Source organism: Lycorma delicatula, chromosome 5 (genome assembly GCF_047948215.1).
Source record: "Lycorma delicatula isolate Av1 chromosome 5, ASM4794821v1, whole genome shotgun sequence".
NCBI classification, from domain to species: Eukaryota; Metazoa; Arthropoda; class Insecta; order Hemiptera; family Fulgoridae; genus Lycorma; species Lycorma delicatula.
Window position 1 is genome coordinate 124,688,926 of NC_134459.1, and position 25,029 is coordinate 124,713,954.

General features: G+C 27.6%; 1 protein-coding gene across 4 annotated transcripts in view; it reads left to right on the forward strand.

Annotated features, from left to right (window-relative positions):
- The window catches only part of Snap25 (Synaptosomal-associated protein 25kDa), a 372,827-nt gene that overhangs the window by 342,285 nt on the left and 5,513 nt on the right, over window positions 1-25,029 (forward strand). For 3 of the 4 annotated variants that reach the window (XM_075365355.1, XM_075365353.1, XM_075365354.1), the window contains 3 exons: window positions 8,229-8,277; window positions 18,872-18,989; window positions 24,380-24,508. In XM_075365355.1, the coding sequence (XP_075221470.1) occupies window positions 8,229-8,277; window positions 18,872-18,989; window positions 24,380-24,508 (296 nt within the window). The remainder of the gene's footprint in view (window positions 1-8,228; window positions 8,278-18,871; window positions 18,990-24,379; window positions 24,509-25,029) is intronic. The other variant, XM_075365356.1, reaches the window with a different exon arrangement.

Sequence of the window (25,029 nt, forward strand, 5' to 3'; positions counted from 1 at the left end):
CTAGGAGACAGCAGTGATTGGACAGACTTCAGCTCTCCCAAGGAAGTTCTACTTTACTACCATCCTGATTCTGCAGTTATGGAGGTCAACCTGATCCTCATTGTATCTCTGGGAAAAAAGAATCAAGATTAAGGAAGGGAGATTGTTATAGTTGATTGGCCCACCCAAAAATGGATTACAAACTTCTCAAAGAGATTGGGTATTTAGATATTGGAATATTTCATGTGTGAGGAAGGCCAAAATTACTTTTTGATATTTTGTGAAAAAATCATCTGAAGTGGGATATCAATTTTTTAAAGAATACATCTAGAGATGTTTTAAAATTTACTGTTTTTAAAAACTAGAAAAAAACATATTTCAACATTTTTCTCAATATCCTATGGAACTTCTTTTCTTTTGATTTCTGTAACATATAATAAAGAACTGTAGATGTGTACAAAATTATACTTTAAAAGATATGAGTTTGTCGTGATTATTCAACAGAATTAGGATTTTTATAAATTTTTCTATTTGAAATAATATATTTTACCTTGGATTATAATGTCTAAATATGTTTTTTTTAAACTCTTTTCATGTAGGGAAAAAATATTTTTGTGTACTTTTATTATAGTTTGAAACAACATTTTAGATATTGTTAGAGTCTTTGAAATCCAATTACTTGGTATTTTATGTAAGTGAATTTTTGTCTAAGATTGAAACCAAATGTGAAATAAATCAACTCGCCTACGTTCCTCATTTTGCTTACCTCCTTTACAGAAAGATAGGATCTGTGCATTTTCTTGGAGGTTCTCAGATTGAGTCAGGATTGTTGGCATTTTTCATCAGTATGAAATTTACTTGTCATCAAAATAAAAATAAGTTGTAGGGTTATTTTTTAAATTAAATATTAATAATTTTTAGAAAAATATTTATAAGAAATTCTACATATTTATTCAGGAATTGCATTTCAGTTTCATACTTCTCACTTCTAAAAATTTCATCCATAAGATAAGTCAAAAGAAAAGAGTACTTTTGAAATAAATAATCTGTTTATAAGTGTCAAAATGAAGGAGCTTGTATGTGTAATGAGGGTCTACCTAAGCGTTTGTCATTATATTATATCTAATTATCACTAAAAATTATAAATATATATATTTTTTAATAAAGAGATTTTTTATAATTTTTCTATTGTATGTTTTTAAATGTAATTGAATTTATTTATTATGAATTTATGGTAGCAGTATTTTTTTAAATTGCATTTTGTAAGAACTACACAAGCTCTAGACCTGGCGATATTTCCTTAACCTTTTTACTTATTTAGGTTACAATACAAGTTTCAAGGTATTAAAGGAGGTATGTGGCAATCAGTAAACACATTTTATGCTCAGATTTTATCTCACAGTCAATTATTTACATTTTTTTATTTAGATTAACTTCTACACTAGGCTAACATTATTTTAGTAAAACAGTGAGTATTTTATATTCATTTTATTTACTACACTTTTTACATGTTTATTACATGAACATGTATATGGTACTTATTTTATTTATTTATTTTTATTTTTTAAATATGTACTAATACATTATTACTATTACTACTTATACTTTCATATTTTTTATAATTATTAATTTAATTTTATTACAATATTATCTCCACAAGCATGTTATAATTACAGCTGCACATTAGGGGGTACCAAAAATATTATAACTGAAATTAAGTACCTTGTACTTATTCATTTCACCAAATTATGTACAAAGAAATTACTTTTTGATACAAATTTTAAGTTTAGTTATTCATATATTACAATGTAATTTAACATTTATATTTTATATAAATTATATAAAAAATATACTACTGGTCTACCAACATTTATCACTCACATGTATAAAAATATAATTTAAAAATTTATATGTAGTTTTATAAAAATTGTTGTTATATACTTGTACCTTTCTTTGAAAATTAACACCACACAAATATATAAAAACAAAAACAAAAGAAAATCCATCTTGTATATATTCCTTAACATTCAACATAGTTATCAAAGTGCCTGCAATGCATGGCTGATGACTGTTACTATTAATTTATATATATATATATATTTATATTATTATTTACGTTGCGTGTGCGTGTGAGTGTGCATATTATGTGCTTCAACATGACACACAAAAAATTTTTTAATACAATCAACATAATTGGTGCTTTTTTGTACATTTGAGTGTATAAGGTTGGTACTGCTGAGAATTGAAAATGTTAATGAAAACTTTTCAAAATTTTTTTACACCCGTAAAGTTAATAATTTAAACCTAGAACTATTTAAAAAATTGTATTATTAAACAAATTAATAATAATTGATATTGTGGGTGTAGCTTGTCAATTAAATTTTAATAAAATTAATAGTTATTTTTTCCACAAAATAGTTGTTTATCAATAAATTATAATATTGTTATAAGGTTATTGAGATTAATTATAATTTAAAAAAAAATATTGTTATATTTGAAAATAATAAAATCTACCCTTCAGTGCAGTGTTATTTATTATGTAATTATATTTAATAGGTAAGATTCTATATTTCTACTATTAATATATATTTTTTTATTGTTATTGTTGTTTATTATATTGTTATTTAATTATATAACTGTTATAAAATAATAATAAAAAAGAGAAAAATTTTCACTCAAATGTATAAAATAAAACATATTACATTACTATTTATATATTTTATACAAAATTACACTTAAAAACATTTGCATGGGCTTTTTTTACTTTGTAGTTTATGTTATAGTGTGCGTACATGTGGAAATATTATAATATTTAAACGTAAGCATACTAGATATTTGATGTATTATTTAAACTATTGTGAACAAAAGTTGAAATTTTTTATAAAATTTAAAGATTTTTTTGTGGTTGTATTATTTTAAGTTTTTTTATTTTTTAATTAGCTCATGCAAGTGTTATCATGTGGACATGATTTGTCTACTTTACACAACCTTTACCTATCCTGTTCGTTGCAGCTTATTCTTGTGTCAGTGTCTTAATTATCCTTAATTACATATTTATTATTATTTTAGTTCCGTGTGCTCATTTTTCATTATTTGTCTTCAGACTTGCAGTTTTTTTTTTATTTATTAAATTATATAAATATTATACAAATTATGTTTTAAATTTAATTTTGCAGCAACATATTTGTAAAATGTATGATTACTTTATCACTCCTTCATAAATTATCTCTTTCACCTTACAATGAAACGGAAAAAGTCCTTGTCACTTACTAATAAGTGTAATTACACATTGTACAGGGCGTTTCATAATGTTCTTAGGAGTTACAAAAATTCAGTACAAGAAAAGTATTTCACTTACCTAAATGAAAGTTGTACAAGGTGATCCAGGGACTCAAACAGTTTTTGTTAAAATCTATAAATGTTCGTTCATTATGTGCTCCTCTGGTGACACGGCACACATCAACACAAAAGTCTAGCTCTTGCCAAACTCGTTCTAACATGTCATTTTCGATAGTGTTGATTGCATTGATTATGCGATCCTTTAGCTCATTGATATCGTGCGGCATTGGTGGGATAAACACCTTATCTTTCACGTAACCCCAGAGAAAGAAATCACATGGCTGGCGTGAGGTTTGGTGATCTTGGTGGCCACAGCATAATGTGTTGGTCTTCTTCAGACGCACGTCCCATCCAGCGCCGAGGTAATGTTGTGTTAAGGTACTGTCGAACCTCATTATGAAAACGGGCAGGACAACCATCTTGCTGGAAAACGAAGTCGTTGAGTAGCTGAGGCATAAGCCATAATTGTTATCCAGGTATATCCAGGTATATCATGCCGGTTACTGTCGTTTCCATAAAAAAAGAACGGCCCCATACACTCACGAGAGATCGCACAAAAAATTTTACTTTCGGAGAATCCCGAATGTGTTCCACATAAGCGTGTGGGTTTTCAGTTCTCCAAACTCGCACGTTATGACGGTTTACTTTGCCGCTAATATGGACAGTAGCTTCATCGCTGGAAATTATCTTGTTTAGAAAATCTTCATCTAACAACATCTTTTCCTGTAACTGTAAACAAAAATCGAGCCTAGGTGTTTTATCTCCATCAGAAAGACGCTGGATTAATTGAAGATGGTACGGTTTGCATAATAAACGTTTACGGGAATTCTCCACACTGTTGTATTCGGAATTCCTAATTCTCTGCCTGCAGCCGCAGTTGATTTTGACGGGCTGCGAATGAAACTTGCACGCACACATTCGACATTGACTTCTGAGGTTGTTGGACAACCAGTTGATTTTTGCTTGCACAAGCAACCAGTTTCACTGAATTGTTTATACCATGCACGAATTGAATTGTCACTTGGTGGCTCCTTATGAAATTTCAACCGAAACGCACGTTGCACAGAAATTACTGACTGACAAGTGAAATTCTAACACACAAAACGACTTCTCGCTTCCTGTGCAGCAATTTTCCCTACTGTCGACGCCTAGCGAGCAAATGGTTTACTAACTGCCTAGTATATGTGGAAAAAACTATTTGAAGTACTCTTTCGTAAAGTACTTGTTTTATTCTTATGAGTGAAATAGTTTTTTGTTAATGAATTTTCGAAACTCCGAAGAATATTATGAAAAGAAGTATTATTATATTTTGTAAACTTGTGACATATATTTAGCTTTTGCCTGTTAAAAAATTAACAGTGTATAATGTTATCCATGTTAATATCAAAGTTTTTCTTAACTTAAACCATAAATAAGGCATTATTTATTTTTATTTGATATTTTTATGTTTTTTTTTTTATAATGAACACTTTTCAGGCTTGAATTTTATTTTTTGTATTATTATTTTTTTGTTTCCACCTCTATATTTATTATTAAGTCATTTGATTGTGAAATAAGTTTGTCAAAAATGTATAAGTACATATTTTACATGACATACAATTGTATGACTTATATCTACTTGAATGTCATCTCATCTCATTTTACAGTTTTGGATAGTTGATTGTTCCTTTTTTAAAGCAAGAGCTAAAAAGTAATTCCAATCAATTTCTGAACCATTTGGAACATAAAAAAATAACTATTTGATTATAAAATTATATACTTGGGTAAAAGGAATTGATCAAAGTATAGGATTTTTTATGGAAGCAAAGGTTTGAGAACATTAAGAAATATTTTATCTGAGGTTGAGCCATGAATTTGTTGTATCTCTTCCTCAAGAAGCTTTAAAGCTGAGTGATCTTATGTGATCATGTTGCTTTTTACAGTTGTTTTAGTTTATGTGGATCTAAGGAATAAATTAATGCAATAAATTTCCTGTTGAAAAGATTGTGGATTAATTAAATTATGTAACTATGATTAATTAAGCCCCACAAATGAGGGGGGTCATTGGAAAGATTGTTACCCTTACAAGTAATCATCTACCATATATTCCACTTCATATATTCACTCTGAAATTCAACATTCTTGGCATGTAAATTCTCAAATTTCATTAATCTTTCCAAATAACTTTTCTGATTTTTTAGTCACTTAATTACTGTTTACTAATATTATCGCATCAAAATCATTCAAGAATTTTATCCCTTTCAAACTTTTTGAAGCTTGAAAATAGGATGTAGAACTGTGGAATACAGTGGATGGTCTATGCAATCATATCACATTAATTCTTCAAAATATCCTTTTCAAACTTTATTCTCTGAAGACTTTGGCTTTGAATCCCTTCATCTTTGGAGAATCCTGAGTACTGCAACTGCAAGGATCCCTGTTTGGCTTCTGGATGGGTAGTAACTATTCATTCCATAAAATTAAATCATTCACTGCTATGCTGCAACATCAACTTATAGCTAGCTGTTCACTCATTTTTCTTTCCCTTTGGTTTTCAAACATTTCTGTTACTATTTTGTCAACAGCTTGTGCATATATAATGCAATTCCCTTGGTATCTTTTATTTTTGGTTTTTTGGGGGGATTTTTCAGGAACAGGAAAATCATATTAGCCTCACTGAAAATTCCATTTTTTCAACTGTAATTCATCATAAATCTTAAAAGAAAAACTGTCAGTCCAAATGTTTTGCTGAGTCCAAATTTATTCTGTAGAATTTCTCATTCAATGGTGCAAATGAGACATTCTCAGGGTTATAGAACAGCAAAAACGTATAGCTATAATTCATAAATAGATTACAGAAAATAAATTACACACACACACAAATAAATTATGACTGTATATTTTGATTACATAATCTTTTTTGAAATCATTTTCATAAATATTTACTTTCAGTTTTTCACTGTATTGTAATTTTATTTTGATAATTATATTTGAATAATTTATCCCTTGCAGCTATTGTACAGTCATAACATCTATCATATCTTTAATAATTCAAAAAACATATTCATTATTTTTTGTGTGCTTTTGACATCCTCTTATATGATTATATTAGGAAGAGTAGCCAGTCATTTAAAGCTTTCATCAGCTTCTCTCAAGACATGAAAAACTAAGAAAAGATTGTTTATTTTAAATAAAAATCTTGATCCGTCATGAATGATCTCAACATCTAGGTTTTATCTAATCAGCAGAATGATGATGGCATGTGAAAGGATTTTCCTCCTCTTTAATATTATCAAATGTTGTAGTAGTTGTGCTCTTACTAATTTTTAGTATAACATTCTTCTCTGATGTTACACAATGTAAAATATTTTAATCTTCATGTTTTTGTTAAAAAAATTACATAACACCAATTCATCATTGATAAATTTCTTGATTTGTTGATTTTATAAATATAAGTAAAAGTGCTAAAATAGTGCTGAATATCAGCAGTTTTTCTTAGTATGAAGATGTTTAAAACTTTCAGATTATTCTTTTAGGTTAGGTATTATAAGGTTGGTTTAGGTTAACCTACAAGGTTTTCTGTCTAAGTTTCATGTTATTCTAATTTAAACAGATAGACCTGATTCTATCTAACTATAATTTTGTAGTAATTCAGTGCAGCATTCATGATAAAGCATGACATCAGACTAAAGCCATCAGTTATCAGATAATTTTGTAAAAGATAATTTTTGCTCTAAATCTTTGTAGAATAATAAATTTGGGAGTATATTTGTATATGTACATGTTGTTTGCACACATACTCTTAGTAATGCAGCAGTACTGTTTATATTGAATAATTTTAATATTAATATATTATTAAATTATTTAAGTAAAGAGTAACACACACATGCTTTTGTTGTCTGAAGGCAATAATGTTAGAGCACACATGACCAGTAGATATTAAAAATTACTGTATAGTACCTAAGATTCCTTTTAATGTATTACTGTTTCAATTCTTCTGCTTTTATACAGCGCTGTTGGTTGCTTTTCTTCTCTTATTTTCTTTAATTTTTATTGAGTTTCTTAGCTGATTTATTTGTTTTGTTTATTCTGTAATTTACATGCATCTTATTCTGAAATATGGATAAATTGATGTTAAATTTGTATCTTATTTTTGAATATTCATTTTGTATAAAGTTACTTATTCTAAATAGATAAACATTTTTACAACTCATCAAAAGAACAGTTAAATTTTTTATCATTCGTTCTTTTAAAGTGATGTAGATTTAATGTTGCTGGTTTTTTTTTTTAATTTAACAAACTTTTGTATATTATCTTTATCAAGATAACTTTGTGTCTTTGTGGTTATAATTTTTTTTAGCTTTTTTCTTTTTGTTAATGTAAATTTAAATATAAATACTTATCATGCATTTTTATTGCTTAATTATTTTTTTTTTTTTTCTTATATTTGTAGTTTATTAATATAATTTTCTTTTTTGTAAAATTTAAATATAGACATTGTGTCAGTTTGTTTGTACTTACTATTTCTTTCTTACTATTTAACTTTTTCATTTACAGAAAAATTAACTTTTTTTATGGTTGAAATACCATGTAACTGATTATTATTGAGTTTTTTCTAACTCTTTGCTTTTGTATGTAGGACATCTGTTTTCCTTATTTCTTTAAGGTGTATGGAAAAATTACCATTAGGGTTATATATTATTTCTTCTCCTGTAGCATTTTAAATTCTTTACACGAAGGCGATTATTGTTTATTTTTTTAATATAATTTTCTATTTATTTACTGTATTACAGATTTCATTTTGATTTTTAACATTCCTTTTTGCAGTTCTATTGCATCATATTTTTTTATTATTTTTTGTTTATTTATTTTATTTTGATAGATTAGTAAATTGATGTTTTATTTCCTTCCTACAATTTTTTTCTCTATAGAGTGAAGAAGTCGGAGGCAAAACTCTTGTGGAACTTCATCATCAGGGGGGTAAGAAGTTAGTTGATAAGTTTTTAGCATGATTATGTACTAACATTATTCTAAGAAAATTTTAGCATTTTGTCCAGCGGTGATGGTGACTAATAAACAGTTATAGTAATAATGTAGTTTATTAGATGAGTAGTTTTTTTACTTGTAAATTCATCCATATTAACTTTTTAAATCGGTTGTAATCTTGATTTGTAAACCCTGTTGTAAACCATTCTTAATTTAATAAGTTAATCCATGTATGTAGTAGATTTTTTTTTCATTTTAATGAACTTATACAAAATTACCTCCAAGTATTTTTGAATGTTTATTTATTTTATTTTTTTATTTATATATATTTGTTTTTATTTAATTATATATTTATATCATTGGGAACATAACAGACTAATATCTTATTGCTATGATCGATTTACCTAATGTGCCTTTCAACTAACTTACTTATTCATACAGCATAAATAAAAAACTTCTATTTTTTATCCTTAAAATTATACTAATGAATAAAATATTCACTCATTTTGGCAATTATTTTGTTCCTGTTTACCATAATTACTATTTAGCAAATCAAAAGTCAGTTGTGCCAATTTGAAAACTAATTATTCATTAAAAACAATTATTATTATTATGCAGTTTGTACTTAGAGAGCATGTTTATTCAGTATGTTTTTTATTTGCAGTTATAAATTTTATTTATTAATGCAGAGATAAAGTTGCTGCCTGGCTTTTATCTATTAAGCTATGCTGGGTCTGGTAATACAAAATTTATATTGCCCTTACTAATGAATATTATTTTATTTCTATTTTCATTTATAATTCAGTAATTTTTTATATACTTTATTTAGAACAGATACTTGTATAAATTAAATTTTGCTAGCCATTTGATGGTGCATTTTAAAAATATTTGCATTTTGTCCAGAAAGTCCTGAAATATTATAAAGTCGTAAATATTTTCAAGTCGTAAAATTCAACTTTTCCAGTTTTCAGTGCAATTCTTACATATATTTTTATAGTCCATAGATTACTCCAGAAGGCCCAGGATAGACAAGAAAAATCCCTCATCCTGTATGATCATCAAATACCAAATCAGTATGGATTAAATTTCTTGCTTTCAAGCAGTAGTTCAATTTTGATAGTAACTAATTGTTTAGTTGGAGCAATTCAGATAAAAAATAATTTTGTACATCCATGCTCTCTGAAATTTAAATAATTTTGATTTATGCTTATGCTCAACCACAAGAACATTGTTTTTTTAATAAAGTACTGCATTTTTTTTAGAAAAAAGTTAATGGAGTGGATATGACATATTATATTTCAAATTTTCCCCACAAATTATGATTTCTTTTCATATAGTTTCTGTGAACACCATAATATATAATCTGTATTTTCCAACTTAATGATATTTCTTAACATTAGTTAAATTTTAATTTGAAGGATTCATTATAATAGTTTTAACTTCTTTTTATCTAAACAAGATCTATGTTTTAGTGAAGTAAATATAAACAAAATAAATATAGTTTAAAAGTTCAGATCATTTCCAAAATTGTTCAAAAACCATCTCAAGGATTATTTTTAATGAAATTTAATTTTAAGAAAAATTATTCAAAATCAGATAAACCAAAGATGCAATATTTTACGTTGAATTCTGTTACTTTATTGAATTCTGCTTCATTTAATTGGCCAAAATCTAAAATTAATCGAAAGTATGTTTTGTTATCTCTTTAAAAAATTATCCATTTACTCTACTCCTCAATTTTGCTGAGTGATACCCTCCAAGAAAAGGTTTTCTCTTTTCTCTAATCAACCTCATTCTAAAATACAATTTTTTTTCCAACCTTTCTTATGTACAAAACAATATGTTATGTACATATCATGTACTATTATCTTACTGAGATTAAATTCAGCTTAAACTATTTGGTTTGTTAAATGAAAATTATCATTAACAACATTCATGTAGTTTTAATGCTCTCATTGAATTTTTCTGCATAAAGTTATAAAATACCATGATATATTTTACTGCTGCCAACTTCTAAAAATGCTTATACTGATAAAAGTATTACACTGATAACTGAATAAAATATATACCTACGAATGAAATATATACCTATATATTTATACGTATTACATGTGTACACATGTTCAGTAAATACTTATCCAATAATCGAGTATTGAAAGAAATTTATATGAGCTTCTAGCAGTTGAAACTGGTTTCATTATTGTTTGATAACATTATTAGTTAATTCTGGAAAAATTCAGAGACTTTCTGAACAAACTGTTCTGTTATCACCTACAAATGACATTAATTATCTCATAATAACCCATTTTTAATAATTTCAGCAAACAATTTTGTTCAGTCTACGAATAAAATCAAAATTTCTTTCCTTCTGTTATTTTTACCCTACTTTTTCAATGTAAATATGATGAACTGTTGCTTATTGTATAAACAGTATTTTTAGTGCAGTAATATAATTTAATGAGCAACATATTGTATACAGTTTAAATAATCTGTCTGATTATTTTAAAAGTGAGAATTATATTTAAACAATATATTTATATATTGTTTTAATTTACCCATGCATAATCTATTAATTTATTTTTAGTTAACCTAAAGAATTCAGTTAACCTGAAGAATATTTTCCTTTTAGAATTTTTTCTTGACTAAATTGTTTTATCAGTATTTAATTATTAAATCTGACCTGTTAAAATTTGCTCTTTTCTTTTACATAGAAAGATAATTTGGAGTAAATGTAATCATAGTAATAGATTGTTATCAGAAAATCAGCATTCATTATTTTATAATACACCATGAAATTCAATTGTTATAAATATTTATATTCACTCATAACAACACAGCAACGCACACATTCAGAGCTCTTCACAACAGTGTGTGTGTATATATATAATATGATTCTTTTTATTTCATTTTTATTTTATTTTTAACTTTGTATGTATATACATATATATATTTTAATACTATTAAAAAGTAAATTACTCCTGAAAAATAACTCCATTCCTTTCCCTCCTGCAATAAAACGAAGGAGGTTCTGATGGTGCGTTGTTGTTTTTGTAGAGCCATGAAGTTGGAATGAGATCGCTTGTCATGTTGGATGAACAAGGCGGTAAGGCCCTTATAAATAATTGATTGTGTTATCATGTTATGTATTCCTACTTTATTAATTCACATATATGTATACTCATAAAACTTTTTTTTTAATTAATAATTTTCTTACTGTTTATATTTTCTATTATTTTTTTTAAAGATAATGTCTTAATCACCTTTTAACAGTGTGAAAGTGTGTAAAAAATTAACTTCTTAAAGTTAACAAGTTACAGTGTGTGTAAATAACTTCTTAAATTTTTGTTTGTTTTTTAAATTAACTGTCAAAAATTGGGTTTGTAGTTAAATTCTTTGTAATTAGTTTAACCATTGTAATCAGTACATACAGTTTTTTAATTATATTATTTTGTTAAAAATTACTGACTTTATTGGTAAGTAGATTTAAAATTGTTTAATAATTGATTATATTTGAGAATTAAATAAAAAGTGATTTGAAAATTTTTTGCTCACTTTGATGAGTATAAAGATGTAAGCATTAATTAATTATATTACATCTTCTATTAATTAAGTGGTTAACTTTTTTTAAATTAGTTTTATGTAGTATTTAATCCAGTTTCATAATAAATTGCTGATTTTGTAATCCCTAGATTATGTAAAAGTAAATTTTGAAAGAAGTAGAATAGAAGGCTCAGGTTTACATGTTTGTCACTTCAGCCATTACTTTAGCTTTTCTTTTTTTTGAACTTAAGCAGTCATTTTGATATTAAACAAATAGTCCCTATACAGTCCCCAAAGTAGCCTCACTCTGCTGCACCCTGATAATGAATGGTTGACTTGTACTGTTTGTAGATATATGGCAAGGACTTCAGTTTACCATGACACTTATGCAATGTAAAAAGTACAAAATAAAGAAAGAAAGAAAAGGGAAGAGTAGAAAAAAGGGGAATCAACCCACCAAGGGACTGCCTCTTATTTTCATTATAAAATGAGTTACACTATGCCGTTATTCAATTGTTAAAAAAAGAATTTCAAATTCAATGGTGGAAGGATAACGTCTCTGTTTTCATCCATGAGGTTTCATCTTTTAATCATGAAAGTTTAGCATTTGTAACTTACAGGATCTATTAATAAAATAACAGAAGTTTTTAATTACACACCAGCAAAGATATTTAGTGACATGCAGTTGTTCCAAATAACCTCCTCTTTAACCACATGTTCTTGAATTGTTGATATCTCCTTTAGTTTTCGTGTTATTGTTATTTGAGTGCAACATGCTGAAGTGTTAGTAGGGATTTTTGTAATGTGCAAAATTTCCACACAAATGTGTTTCAGGTTTTGAAACAAGCAGAGATAATTCTCTGGGTCGAGTTAAATGGTATTCACAATTTAAAAGTGGTCTTCAGTCGATTGAAGATGTCCTAGACTCTTGACTTCAACTGATGACACCCGCATTCAGAAAGTCAACAATCTAGTGCGTGCAAATCGCCTGTCAGAGAACTTGCAGTAGAGGTTAGCATCCCGACTGGATCATGCCATGACATTTTGACTGAAAAATTGAACGTGCGTCGAGTTGCAGCAAAGTTTGTTCCTCATTTGATGACCAAACAGCAGAAATAAAATCGAGTGAACGTTTGTCGGTAACTCTTGAACAAGTCGATGATGATGAAACACTCATGCAAAGGATCATAACGGGAAATGAAAGCTGGGTTTATGGCTACGACATCAAGACAAAAGTTCAGTCATCATAATCGATTGGCAAAGGATCTCCACACCCCCAAGAAACCACGTCAGTGTCGATCCAATGTCAAAGTGATGCTCTCTGTTTTTTGATTTTAATGGAATTATTTCATTTTGAATTCTTGCCATAAGGTGAAACATTGAACCGTGCATACTATCGAGGTGTTTTAGTATGATTATGTGAAAAATTCCACAAAAAGAGACCAGAATTGTGGTGACAACTACTGGTTCCTTTACCGCACATAGTTTTGTCAATTCATCAGGTTTGTGTCAAAAATCAAATGACTGTCCTTTCTCAGCCTCCCTACTCACCAGACTGGCTCCTTGCGATTTTTTCTTATTTCCGAAATTAAAATCGGTGATGAAAGGATGCCATTTTGAGACTGTTGTTGACATTAAAGCAAATTTGTTGCATACCTTAAAGGCTATTTCAAATGAATCTATCCAGGACTGCTTCTAGAATACAGGAGGGGAGTACTTTGAAATGGATAAGAACCAATGATATGTAAAATTAATAATAAATATTCAAAAGCTAAAGTTCAATTATTTCCAGAACAGACCTCATACTATTAATTTCAGCACCTCTGCCTTTCATTCACAAGGTTTTGGGTTTGAAATCTAGTTAGGCATAGCATTTTTCTCATGCTACAAAAGTCATTTATCACAAATAAAAAAAAGGATAGGTAGCTGTAATTTTGGACATAAGTATTGCAATTATCAGAATGTAAAATTAATAAATGATTTGAGTAAATTTCTTTAAGTTGACCAATGGAAAACTAAGCAATTCAAAAAGTAAATAATATATTGAGCTAAATTTTGTTAATGAGATCAATGATTTTGAACATTTGGATCTGCAATGAGGACCTAGTTATGTATGAAAAGAGTAAAGAATTATTTTAGGAAAGAACCTTTTTACCAGGAAATATAAAAAACCATAAGGAGTTTCATAAATGAGCTTTTTTTCACATAAGATAACCAGAGATTTTTTTTTATTTTCATATTAGGTAACCATTAAAGAAAAATTATGAAACTTTATATGAGATAGATTGTTTCACTTATCTCAGCAACTCTTTTATTATATTTTTTTTTTTTTGGCATCCATAAATTTAAGCTGAAATATTTTAGGTTTTTGAAACCTTTCTGTGATAATTTTTTATCTTTTATTATTTTACATGATTCATCCTTTTTTGTGACTGTATCTAATTCTGTTAAATCAATTTTAGTGGTGCTTGGATTTGCTGCTATTTATAAAATGCATTATTTACATTTTTATATGATTCAAATGTGTTTCTAAATTTTGATGTGACATGGTATTTTCTATAAATGATCAACAAAGAAAAACATTTTTGAACTAGTATATTTGTATTATACTTCTATTGTAAGTTAGGAAATATATTTAAAAAAGTATGTTAAAAATAACATTGTCAAAAATTTTGTATTCTGAATTCATCTAAAATAAATTCAATTGAAATATGCAAAATGACCAAGTTCACTGAAATATGTATAAACAACCAAGTTCTATGGAAACAAAATTTAAACCAGGTTATAACTTTGGTCATTATTTTATTTTTAAATTTATCTGTTTTAGATATTTTTTATAGATTATAATCCAATAATTTGAATATATATATTTTAAGCAAAGACAACATTTTACATCATCTGATCTACACTATATTCTTGTGAATATATATATATATATATATATATATTACCTATCATCCTCTGTTGCAGCTTTGCCTGCAGGGCAAAATTTGCCAAAAATTTCCAACAAAGATATGCTTCCCATCAACTTATCACATGACCTAAGGTCTGAGAGTACAGTCGGTCATTTCGAACGTGATGAATCATGGCGCATTCATCCCATACAATAAGATTTGTATCTTGGAAAATTTTACCAAGAGGATCATTTTTACATATAGAGCAAACTGACTCTTGTCCACATGATATACTTAATGGTAATTTAAAAATTGAATGAGCAGTCTACCACCAGTGAGGAGGAGCATCACAGCAATGCCTGAAGATGCTCTATCAACCAAGCTACTTGTTGATTGAATGCATGTGAGAAATAGATTAATCAAAAAGGTTTTCCCATTGCCATCAGGAGCATCTAAAGGAATACTTTTTTATGTCACTATTGACATTTGAGTGATGGAATCATATGCTGGTACTGAGCTGTTACCAATTTAGAAAGGTTAATATTTCTGTACTCTTGAAGTTCATTGATATTAAAAGAATTTTTGAAAATTGTATCATAGGGGTTTTCATTATCTTGTTCAACATGAATTGGTGTTGGTAAACTGAAATCACATTTCACTTTTCACCAAGACAGACAACCTTGTCTTCAATTTCAATAAGTTCTCTATTGAAAAATATCTTGGGAGTGGCTTGCCATAAGAAAGAAGCATGAGAATTTATCAGTGGCTCTCCACCTAGCAGCCCAAATGAAAAGTGCAGCACTGTAACAGATTATTTAAATTTAGACATTTTAATAAATAATTTTTCATCTTAATATAGCCTATGACGCTCCAGATTACATAATGAAGCTACTGTTAAAATATGGTAGTGATTAGTTTAACGGTTCTTGAGATTTTTTCTAACATAAAAAAACATTTCCTCTATGTATAATAGGGAGATAATAATTGTAGAAACAATAGATAAATTAGATACCAATTTTTAACTTATACTTCCCAAAACCGGTAGGAAAAATTTGACTTTCATCAATAATAATCTTGCTTAATGAGTTGAAAAATATGCTAAAATTGTCATGCAGAAATATTGTCCCCACCATTAGATATAACATCTCATCAAAACATTATACAGATGTACAGACATACAGAAGTCTAGCTGAAACATAATTTCTTTGTAAGTCTGTATAACTTAATGCAATATATCAGTTTCACGTTTTGTGTATAGTACTGTGGCAATAAATTCCTTCAGAACATGAATAGTAGGTATTTTTGTAATTTTGATTAATCTCTCTTTTTATAAAATTAACAATTTTATTTCCTTATTTTTGTTTCGTCATAATTTTCTGTTAGAAACCAACAGGGTACTCATTATATTTATGAAATGTTTTATCCACAATATTCTACTGTTAATTTAATTTATATTTATCACAGAACTCACTAACAGCATTATTATGAGAAAATGAGTTTTAATTCAAACAAAATTTTCTTCCCCAAAAAAATTCTACTTTAAAATAATACAACTTTTTTAGTCAGCCACTAGTAAAAGATGCTCTCCCAGTTAGCTTACACTTTTTCTGTTTATATCTTTCTGATTAATTTTTTGTATAAATTAGTAGAAGCTTGTGAATGGAAATATATGAGAATTTGTAGTATATGAGTAAAGCCATGCTTGACCTAGGTTTGAACCTGGAACCTTTCAAATGAAAAAAAATGCTATCATTCTTTTACAAATGGTCACAAGATAGGGAAATATATATAGATAGGGATACATATTACTTGCACACACATACACACACACACACACACTCACCCCCTCCATACATGCATACACTTCTTGCCCCACACACACACACACACACATATATATTTAAAATCTTTTTTTGTAATGACATTCTTGTTGAATTCAAAATAAAAAATAGATTAATCTTTTTTTCTCTTAAAAGTGTGTGATGAAGAATGTACACTAATTGCAATTAGGTGATATTGCTGGAAATGTTTTTACCCTAAAAAAAAATAAGTGAAAACTGTGCTTTTACTTACTCTAGTCAAAATATAAACTGTACTCTAGCACTCTAGTCAGAATATAAATTGAAACATCTGCATTTTTATAAGTTTTAAAAAAGTAATTAAATGAGATATGAGAAAAATCTTGAAGACATATTAATAATAGATACTGTAAAAAAATTGTTAAGATTGAGTGAATCTAGTGTCATCTCAACCAGTTTGGGTTTTTGTACAATCCTCGAACAGGAAACAGGTCCTAAGATAGTTCTATTGGCACTCAGGGTTGCTACCTCACTGAAATCTAAAGACATGAACCCACCCCATATGGAATTTATCCAAGAAATAAGGAGTACAGCATAAGGAAAGAAAAGGGAAAAAGGAGGGGCCAATCGAACTACAAAGGAATGATCAATCTTCTGGGATGATAATTGGGATATATTTTTACATCATCAATTTTTCTGATAGTGTGTAACTCAAGATTCAACTTTGCAGGTGTATGTGAGGGGGAAACTTAACAATATCATATAATTTTCTGAGGAAGACTGAATTGATGGTTGCACTACTTTTGGCACTTCTCAGAAAAAGCATGTACTGAAAAATGGAAACACTGTGATAATTAAAAATCAAACAGTAGTAGTTACATTACACCAACATTTAATGAGCTAATTAATGATTTTCCTTTTCTCTTCAAATGGAAAACTGCATACTTTTGGAATTTAAATTAGTTTCTATAAATGCAGCAGTCTGGGACATTTAATGAAAAAAAAAATGTATTTTTATATTAATTATAAGAATACTTTTATTAATTTTATTTAAATTAGAAAAATATAGATGGTTTTTTTTGTAATTAGGAATATTTTATATATGTAAAAGAAAATAAATTACATGGCTATTTAGAGTTCTGTACTCAGCAAGTTTGGAATTTGTTTAATTACCTGAAAACATTTTTCTTTTTAATTTTTGTTTATATTTATGCATAATTTTTTATATTTCATTTTCATAATAAATAATATAAAACTATTATCTATAAATTATTTGTAGTATTTCTTTTTCCTTTTGTAGTCGTAGTAGTAGTAATTGTAGTGATATTTGTTGTGGTTAATACTTATTATTGTGTAGAATAATTTTTAAAGAACATAGTAAAAATGAGTTTGACACTATTATTATTATTATTATTGGCTTACTCAAAGTAAATACTATTATGATTCATGATTTATACAACAGTATCAGAACAGAAGTTAAACAAGACATCATAATTTCAGGTAAATTTCACTTAAATATCATCAAGGGTACTGCAACAAACAGATCCTCAATCCTTTCCTTTTTTTAGTTCACTTATAAGTGTATTTTTTAAATAATTAATTTTAATTATTATAATGATTACCCTTGACTCTATAAAAAATCTGAATAAAATATTTCATTATTAAAATTAAATGCATTCTTTTCTCATTCAAAATTAGAATGAGTGAGCTTTTTATTAGATGTTCTCATAATTCTTTTAAATTATTTTATAATTAAAATAGAAATCGATTCAAAAAACATATTCTTACATTTTTTTTACTTTTTAGTAGAGTTGAATTGCAATATTATAAAATGTTAAAAATGTTTGAACATCCATTAGTACTGCTTGTTTCTATATAAAATGAGACAGTATTTAAAAATTTTATTTTTTTACTAGTGTCAAAAATGAAATATTTTTCATGTTGCAAGTATACAAACAATTTCACGATACCTTGAGGAACATAAAATAGCAATTTTATTAAATTCACTCTTTGCCTTAATGGTTTAATTATTTCTTAGTATAAATAAAAAAGAACTTTTTAGTTACATTTTTAATGCGTTACAAAAATGATGTTTTATAAATGCTATTAAAAAGATTTTTAATAATGTAATATAACATTGTTACCCTCTGAATGTGTTTATTTCAATTATAACCCGCTTATTTTCATTACAAAAATTTAAATCATATTTCTGATAATAATTTTTCTTGACTGTGGAGCAAAATTAATTTTTTATGTAGTATTTTATTTATATTATAAATAAATTTTTATTATTTTTAAGCAATATCATTTATATGAAGACTAATATAAATTTATGTGCGTTCTATTGTGGTATAGAACAACTGGATCGCATCGAGGAGGGTATGGATCAAATCAATGCAGATATGAGGGAAGCTGAGAAAAATTTGACTGGTATGGAAAAATGCTGTGGTCTTTGTGTACTCCCATGCAACAAGTCAGTTAAACATATCATTTTATGATTATAGATTGTAGATTCAGTTTATGTATTTATGGATTGATTTATTCAAGTAAATTTTTTGAATTTTTTTTTCTCACAGCTTAGTTAAATTTACTGTGTACCCCTATTTTTCGTCTTATGTATTTTAAAACTCTTTGAAGCGTTTCCTTCAGAATAAACCACGATGTTAAGGTCTTGAAAGTTATTAACAATTTTTATACTTTACAGCCTTTTTACTACAAGTTATTAAGATTACTTGACTTACCTCAAATCATCAAAGTTTCTTAAAGAAAAGTGCTTTTTCTCTGACATACTTTAATGTTTTATGCTTTCTTCTTTGTAGCGCATTGAAAGTTGAAGTAATATTTTCAGTGCCAAGGTTCAAAATCTCATGACCCCTCTCAAAAACATGTACTCACTTTCTTTAATTTTAGCATACAGACAATTGTTATTTATAAAAATTATTTTTTTACTTACTGCTTCCTTTGCCTCTACATCTAGCACTTTAACAGAAATGTTTGCTTCGTCAGAACATATGACATATGTTCTGAATGTATGGAAATTTAGATTAGAAAGTACACTTACTAAATTCTAAGATGTAGAAAAGTATGTTTACCATAACTTAGTTATTGGTAAAGGTAAAATCTGTACCTGTATACTAGAATTAACTTATTTTTTTTGTGTAGGTTCCTGTGAATTGGTAAAATCTTACATTTAATGTAGTAGTGTTATAATGTTTTAATTAATTCAACAGTTAATGACTTTTTAAAGAAAAGATCCACATTCATATGGAAAAGATCCACATATCACATTTTTATGCTGATGCACTCTGTTTCCCATCAGTGGCATAAAGCAGTGGATAATTGTATCCAATTTCATTAATTAATATTAAGGAAAGCTTTTTTTAACCAGTCGTGTTTGAGTTGCGTTTTTGCATTTGTGTTTGTATTGTATCGTGAATTGATGAGCAGTACATAACTATATTTATATCTGCGTCCCAGTTTTATTAATATCAGTTAGTCTGGTGCTTGAGTTCCAAAAGTTTGAGATCTCTGACAAAATTTAAAATATTGGTTTAAAATATGTGTAGGAATCAATAAAAAATTAAAAGCATGTTAATACTAGTTAAACAATATTTCATTATATTTAAAATATTTGTTGGTAATAATTATTTCTTATTAATCCAATAATATAGTTCCTATTTCATTGCCGTCTACACAAACAAAAAATCAGTCGTTTCACTTGTTTCATTATCTCTACACTCCCCTCTAATTTTACATGCTACATTTCAGTTTCTGATTTTAATATTTCTAATAGGTTTTACATTCTATACTCTGTATTAAATAAATTAACTAATTATTTGATATATGACCTTCTACAGTGTGATCATCTATAGTACACATCACAAAAGAAAATCTTACGAAATACATGCTGGAAAATATTATATTTTATACCATTTTAAAAACTGTAATTTTCTTCATGTCATTGTGAGTTTTTTTGTGAAGATACGTGAAAGAAGAAAATTTATGTGAAAATTTGCAGAAATTTCTACCATCTATTAGAGAAAATGCAGTTGTTTATGCTCACTGTAGATTACAGTACAAAAGTAATAATTGTTTCATTGTCTAGGACTGTTTTAATAACTTCAATAAATATTCATGTTAGAATATATTCCTGATCTCTTTAGGACAGGCTTTGATCTCAAATACCTCTAATGTGTTCACCAAATGTGTATGAGAAGACAGCTCTGCGTAGGCCCTGAGTGAGTCAAATTACTGATAATCATGTTAACCCTAAAAAAGATTAATCCTTATTTGTTTCCTGTGGTATTTTAAAACCCTGAAATTAAAATTAATGTATGAAAACATCACTGAATAATAAAGATTTTTTAATTAATTATGGTTGCTTGTTCACTTTTGTATTATGAGCAAAACATAAAGAATGGCTGGTTACATTAATCTGGAACTTGATCCTGAGAAAATCTAATTCCGAATTCACATTCAGTAGATAGGCTGCAATAAAAACTTTTCATAATAAAACAGTAGTTCCATTGAAGCAATCAAATCTGACCCATCATTTTTTTTTTAATAAATCTTTAAAATTTAGTATATTAAATAAAAAATATGAAAATTTGTAACAGGAATGTAGTGTTAAATAAAAAGATTTGATGTAGTGTGAAAAAAAGTGGCGGGAAACAAATATTTTACAGAATAATCTGTTCATTTAGTTTGTAAAACATATCTTACATGATTTCTTTTTTAATTTCAAATAAATAAAATTATTATAAATTATGCTGAATAATATTTTGAAAAATTGAAAAACCTATCTTTATATGTCATAAATGAACAATTGTAAAAAATCATGACACAAGTCATTGTTGAAATTAAGAATTCTTATAAATGATATGCTACGCTTACTGGTGAAAGAAGGTGTGGAAGAGGTTTCCTGTTGCCTTTCACACCCTTAACTGAATGAACTGTTATATATTAGCATGTTACGCCAAACAACATGGTGTTACCAGAGTGAAAACTGATTGTTTTACTGGCATTAAGAATCCATTTAAAGCACATTCTCACTCTAATCAATATTGTAGACTAGGTATGTTGTAAAACATTACTCTCAGAGAAACCAACTCTTTAACTATAGTGCCTGTTGAATCAAAAGTGTTTATTACATTTTTGAGCAACATAATAATATATCCCTTTTTATGTTGCAAAATAGTGCATTGCATACCCACTACTTGCCAGGAAAATAAAATAAATTAGTATTAATCTACTTTACTAATAGTGAGTAGAGAGTAAGAGACCTTAAATTAGCTGTTGCTTAATAAAAGTTGTAAAAAAAAATTGTTTTTTTTTTGCAGTAGTTTTAATTATTTTAGGTTGTGGCATTCAAAAATTAGACACATTATATATAATATTTGTTATATAATATCTTCCCACAATAATTTACTGAGAATCTATTATAAATAACAGCAATTTAACATTTACTATATTATTTTATTTATTTATACATTATTAGTGGAGCAATATTTTTTACTTATTAATCAGTTTCATTACATTTCAATTTGTGGATTAGTGATAATCAAAGAAAATATTACAATTTTTTTTCTTTAAAATTGTTTCATTAAAATTATACAGAATGATTAGAAATGTAATATACACTTCTGATAGCTTATAAAGAATTAAACTGGTGTATGTGAATGCAGTAAGTGATAATGGTTTTACATGGAATTTTTTAAAGTATATGTGGTATATCTGCTCTACTGCTAATGTCATTGATTGATGTGTCTCTGGAAAGATGGCCGTTATTGCAGTAGAGAAAGCTTTTTTATCTGCTCGAATTAGCCAAAACAAACTCTGTTACTGTCATGCAAGTACATTTCAGAACAAAATTGGTAAATCAGTAAATCATCTCCAAAAAGAAAATCAGTCTATGACTGGAATAAACAGTTTCAAAACAACAGAGTGTCTGTGTAAAAAGAAAAGTGCTGGAAGACCTCCTGTTTCAGAAGAAATTGATCATGTTCATAATTTGTACAACATAGCCCAGCAATTCAAATAGATCAACAAGTTTAGAATTGCAAATTCCTCATCCAACTGCATGGAAAATTCTGCAAAAATGTTTGAAAATGATGCCTTATAAATTACAGTTAAGACAAAGTTTAAATGTCAAAGTCTTACGTAAACATTTTTGTGTGGAGTTGCAGGAATGTGTAGAAAATGACAATGGCTTTTTTCATCGCCTAATTTTCGGTGATAAATGTATGTTTCAAGTTTGTGGAAAAGTTAATAGACATGTAGTAAGAATGTGAGGCACAGAAAACTTCAGAGAGTGCAAATATGCACGATTCCCCTAAAGTGAAATGTTTTGCGCTATATCTCGTGAAAGGGTACTTAAAACTAATATTCTATCATTTTGAAATAATTATTAAATGCATTTGTCCATAGATATCGTTATTTCATTAGAATTTTTTCTTACTTTAAAATATTAATATATAATATTTTAATTTTGAATTTAAACTTCTTTCATCAGTATCACCTGTTTTGGTTTATTCTGGCAGACCTTTTGATTTTATTGTGCATTCCAATTTAAACTATGCTGAGCTAGAAAAAATTGAAACCCTGAAGATATCACCGGACCTTTTTCAACTAAAAATTTTACACAAGAATAGAAAAGCTGTTTTCAAATGACAAATTTCATGTGAAAAACTGTGTAGTTGATCTGTGATCCTTTAGTGTAATGAATAATAATGAATAAGTGTTCATAACTTATTAATTCACTTTATGTAATCTTACCCCTGCTGTGATGTAGACCAATTTTTCTAAATATTTTTGCCTTTCAAATGTTGTTTAATTGCAAACATAATCTTTTCTCACTTTCTGGTTAGAGTTGTTCAACTAATTCCTCAGTTTGAGATGCTGAACATTTTTCTATTTTACTGTCAGCAGACTATATTTGCAGTTTTTTACTTTTTCAAATATAGTAGAACATATGCTACAGTATTACTTAGGTAAACAGTAGATGTATACTTGTTCACCTAATGAGTAAAAAGTTCAAGTAGTCATTATCAAAGCAAATAGTGATTGTTGCAGTATTTTGACACCATAAAGGAATTTTTTTAAAGAATTCAAAAGTTTAGCAGTACAGTAATTCAGAAGTTCATTGTGAATTCCTGTAGAAACTTAGGACATCTTCTAAAAACAATGTTGTGGAATGCCAGGATACTCACAAAGTATGTTGTACTGCTTGAGATTTTAGAGTTTAACTTTACTTGAACAGTTGGACAAAGATTTTCCTTGACCATTTCAAATGGCAGAGCTTTTACCATTTTTCCTACATCATCTCTTCACCCAATGATGATCTGAATTGCTACTAAACTTTTTGAAACATATGACAGTCTCGTGAATGGTTATTAGTAACTGGCTTGGTTACCTGGCAATGGAGGTAATGAGGGTCTTTTGCAGACCCTCATTACCAAGATTCTGCAACACGAGACCTACATTGGTGTTGCTGGATAAAAAATACTAAGTGAGCATTAAGAATAGAATAACGTAGATGATTTATTCACATAACAATTTTTTTTCTAATATGCATTTGTTTTTAACCAATTGGTAGTCAGTTATGGAGTAGTTGTATTTATATTTATTATATCATGGTTTGTAAGATATTACATTTAAACTATTATTTTTAGCTTTTTATGATAATAAACTGTTGCAGTATTTTATTACTTCTCACGTATTAATTTTTTTAGCTATATTAAAGATGAAGAAACAGTCATACTTCATCTTTCAACAATTAACATTCATACTTTATGAAATATTTATTTATTTATGAATAATATTAATAATAATATTTATTTATGAAATATATATTTCAATTTTCAGGACTGCATCGTTCAAGGAAGATGAAGGTACTTGGAAAGGAACTGATGATGGCAAAGTTGTAAATAATCAACCACAGCGAGTGATGGATGATCGTAACGGATTAGGACCTCAAGGAGGTTATATTGCTAAGTATGTAGTTTAATTGTCTATAATTACATAATAATGTAAAGTATCCTGGTTTAAAATGATGATTCCAATACTCTTGATTTATCTCAGGATATAGCATCTTGAAAAATAAAAAGATCTGAAGTAGGGATGCCAATAGTCAAAGATGCTTTTAATAAATTGTTCCCACAGATTATAAAAATTAATGTTGGTTGCAGTCTGGTTGTGTATTGTGACATTTTTGGCTAAAAACACTTCCACGCTAATTGTTCTTATCTGTCAATGCCATGAACCAGGAGAGTAATAGTGAATTATGATGGTTTATTTATTAATATCACTAATATCTTATTTAGCCTAATTTTTTTTGTGTATGTTAGATGACTGAAAATGACCCAACTGAACTTTGAAAGCTTCTTTAATTTGCTGGTGATCATTGATGATTTCTCGGAACACTTTTTCATCATAGATATTCATTTTACCAATTAAAAACAATTCATATCATTTTTATAACATTTTTTCAGTCATTCTTGCAAGTCTAAAAAACT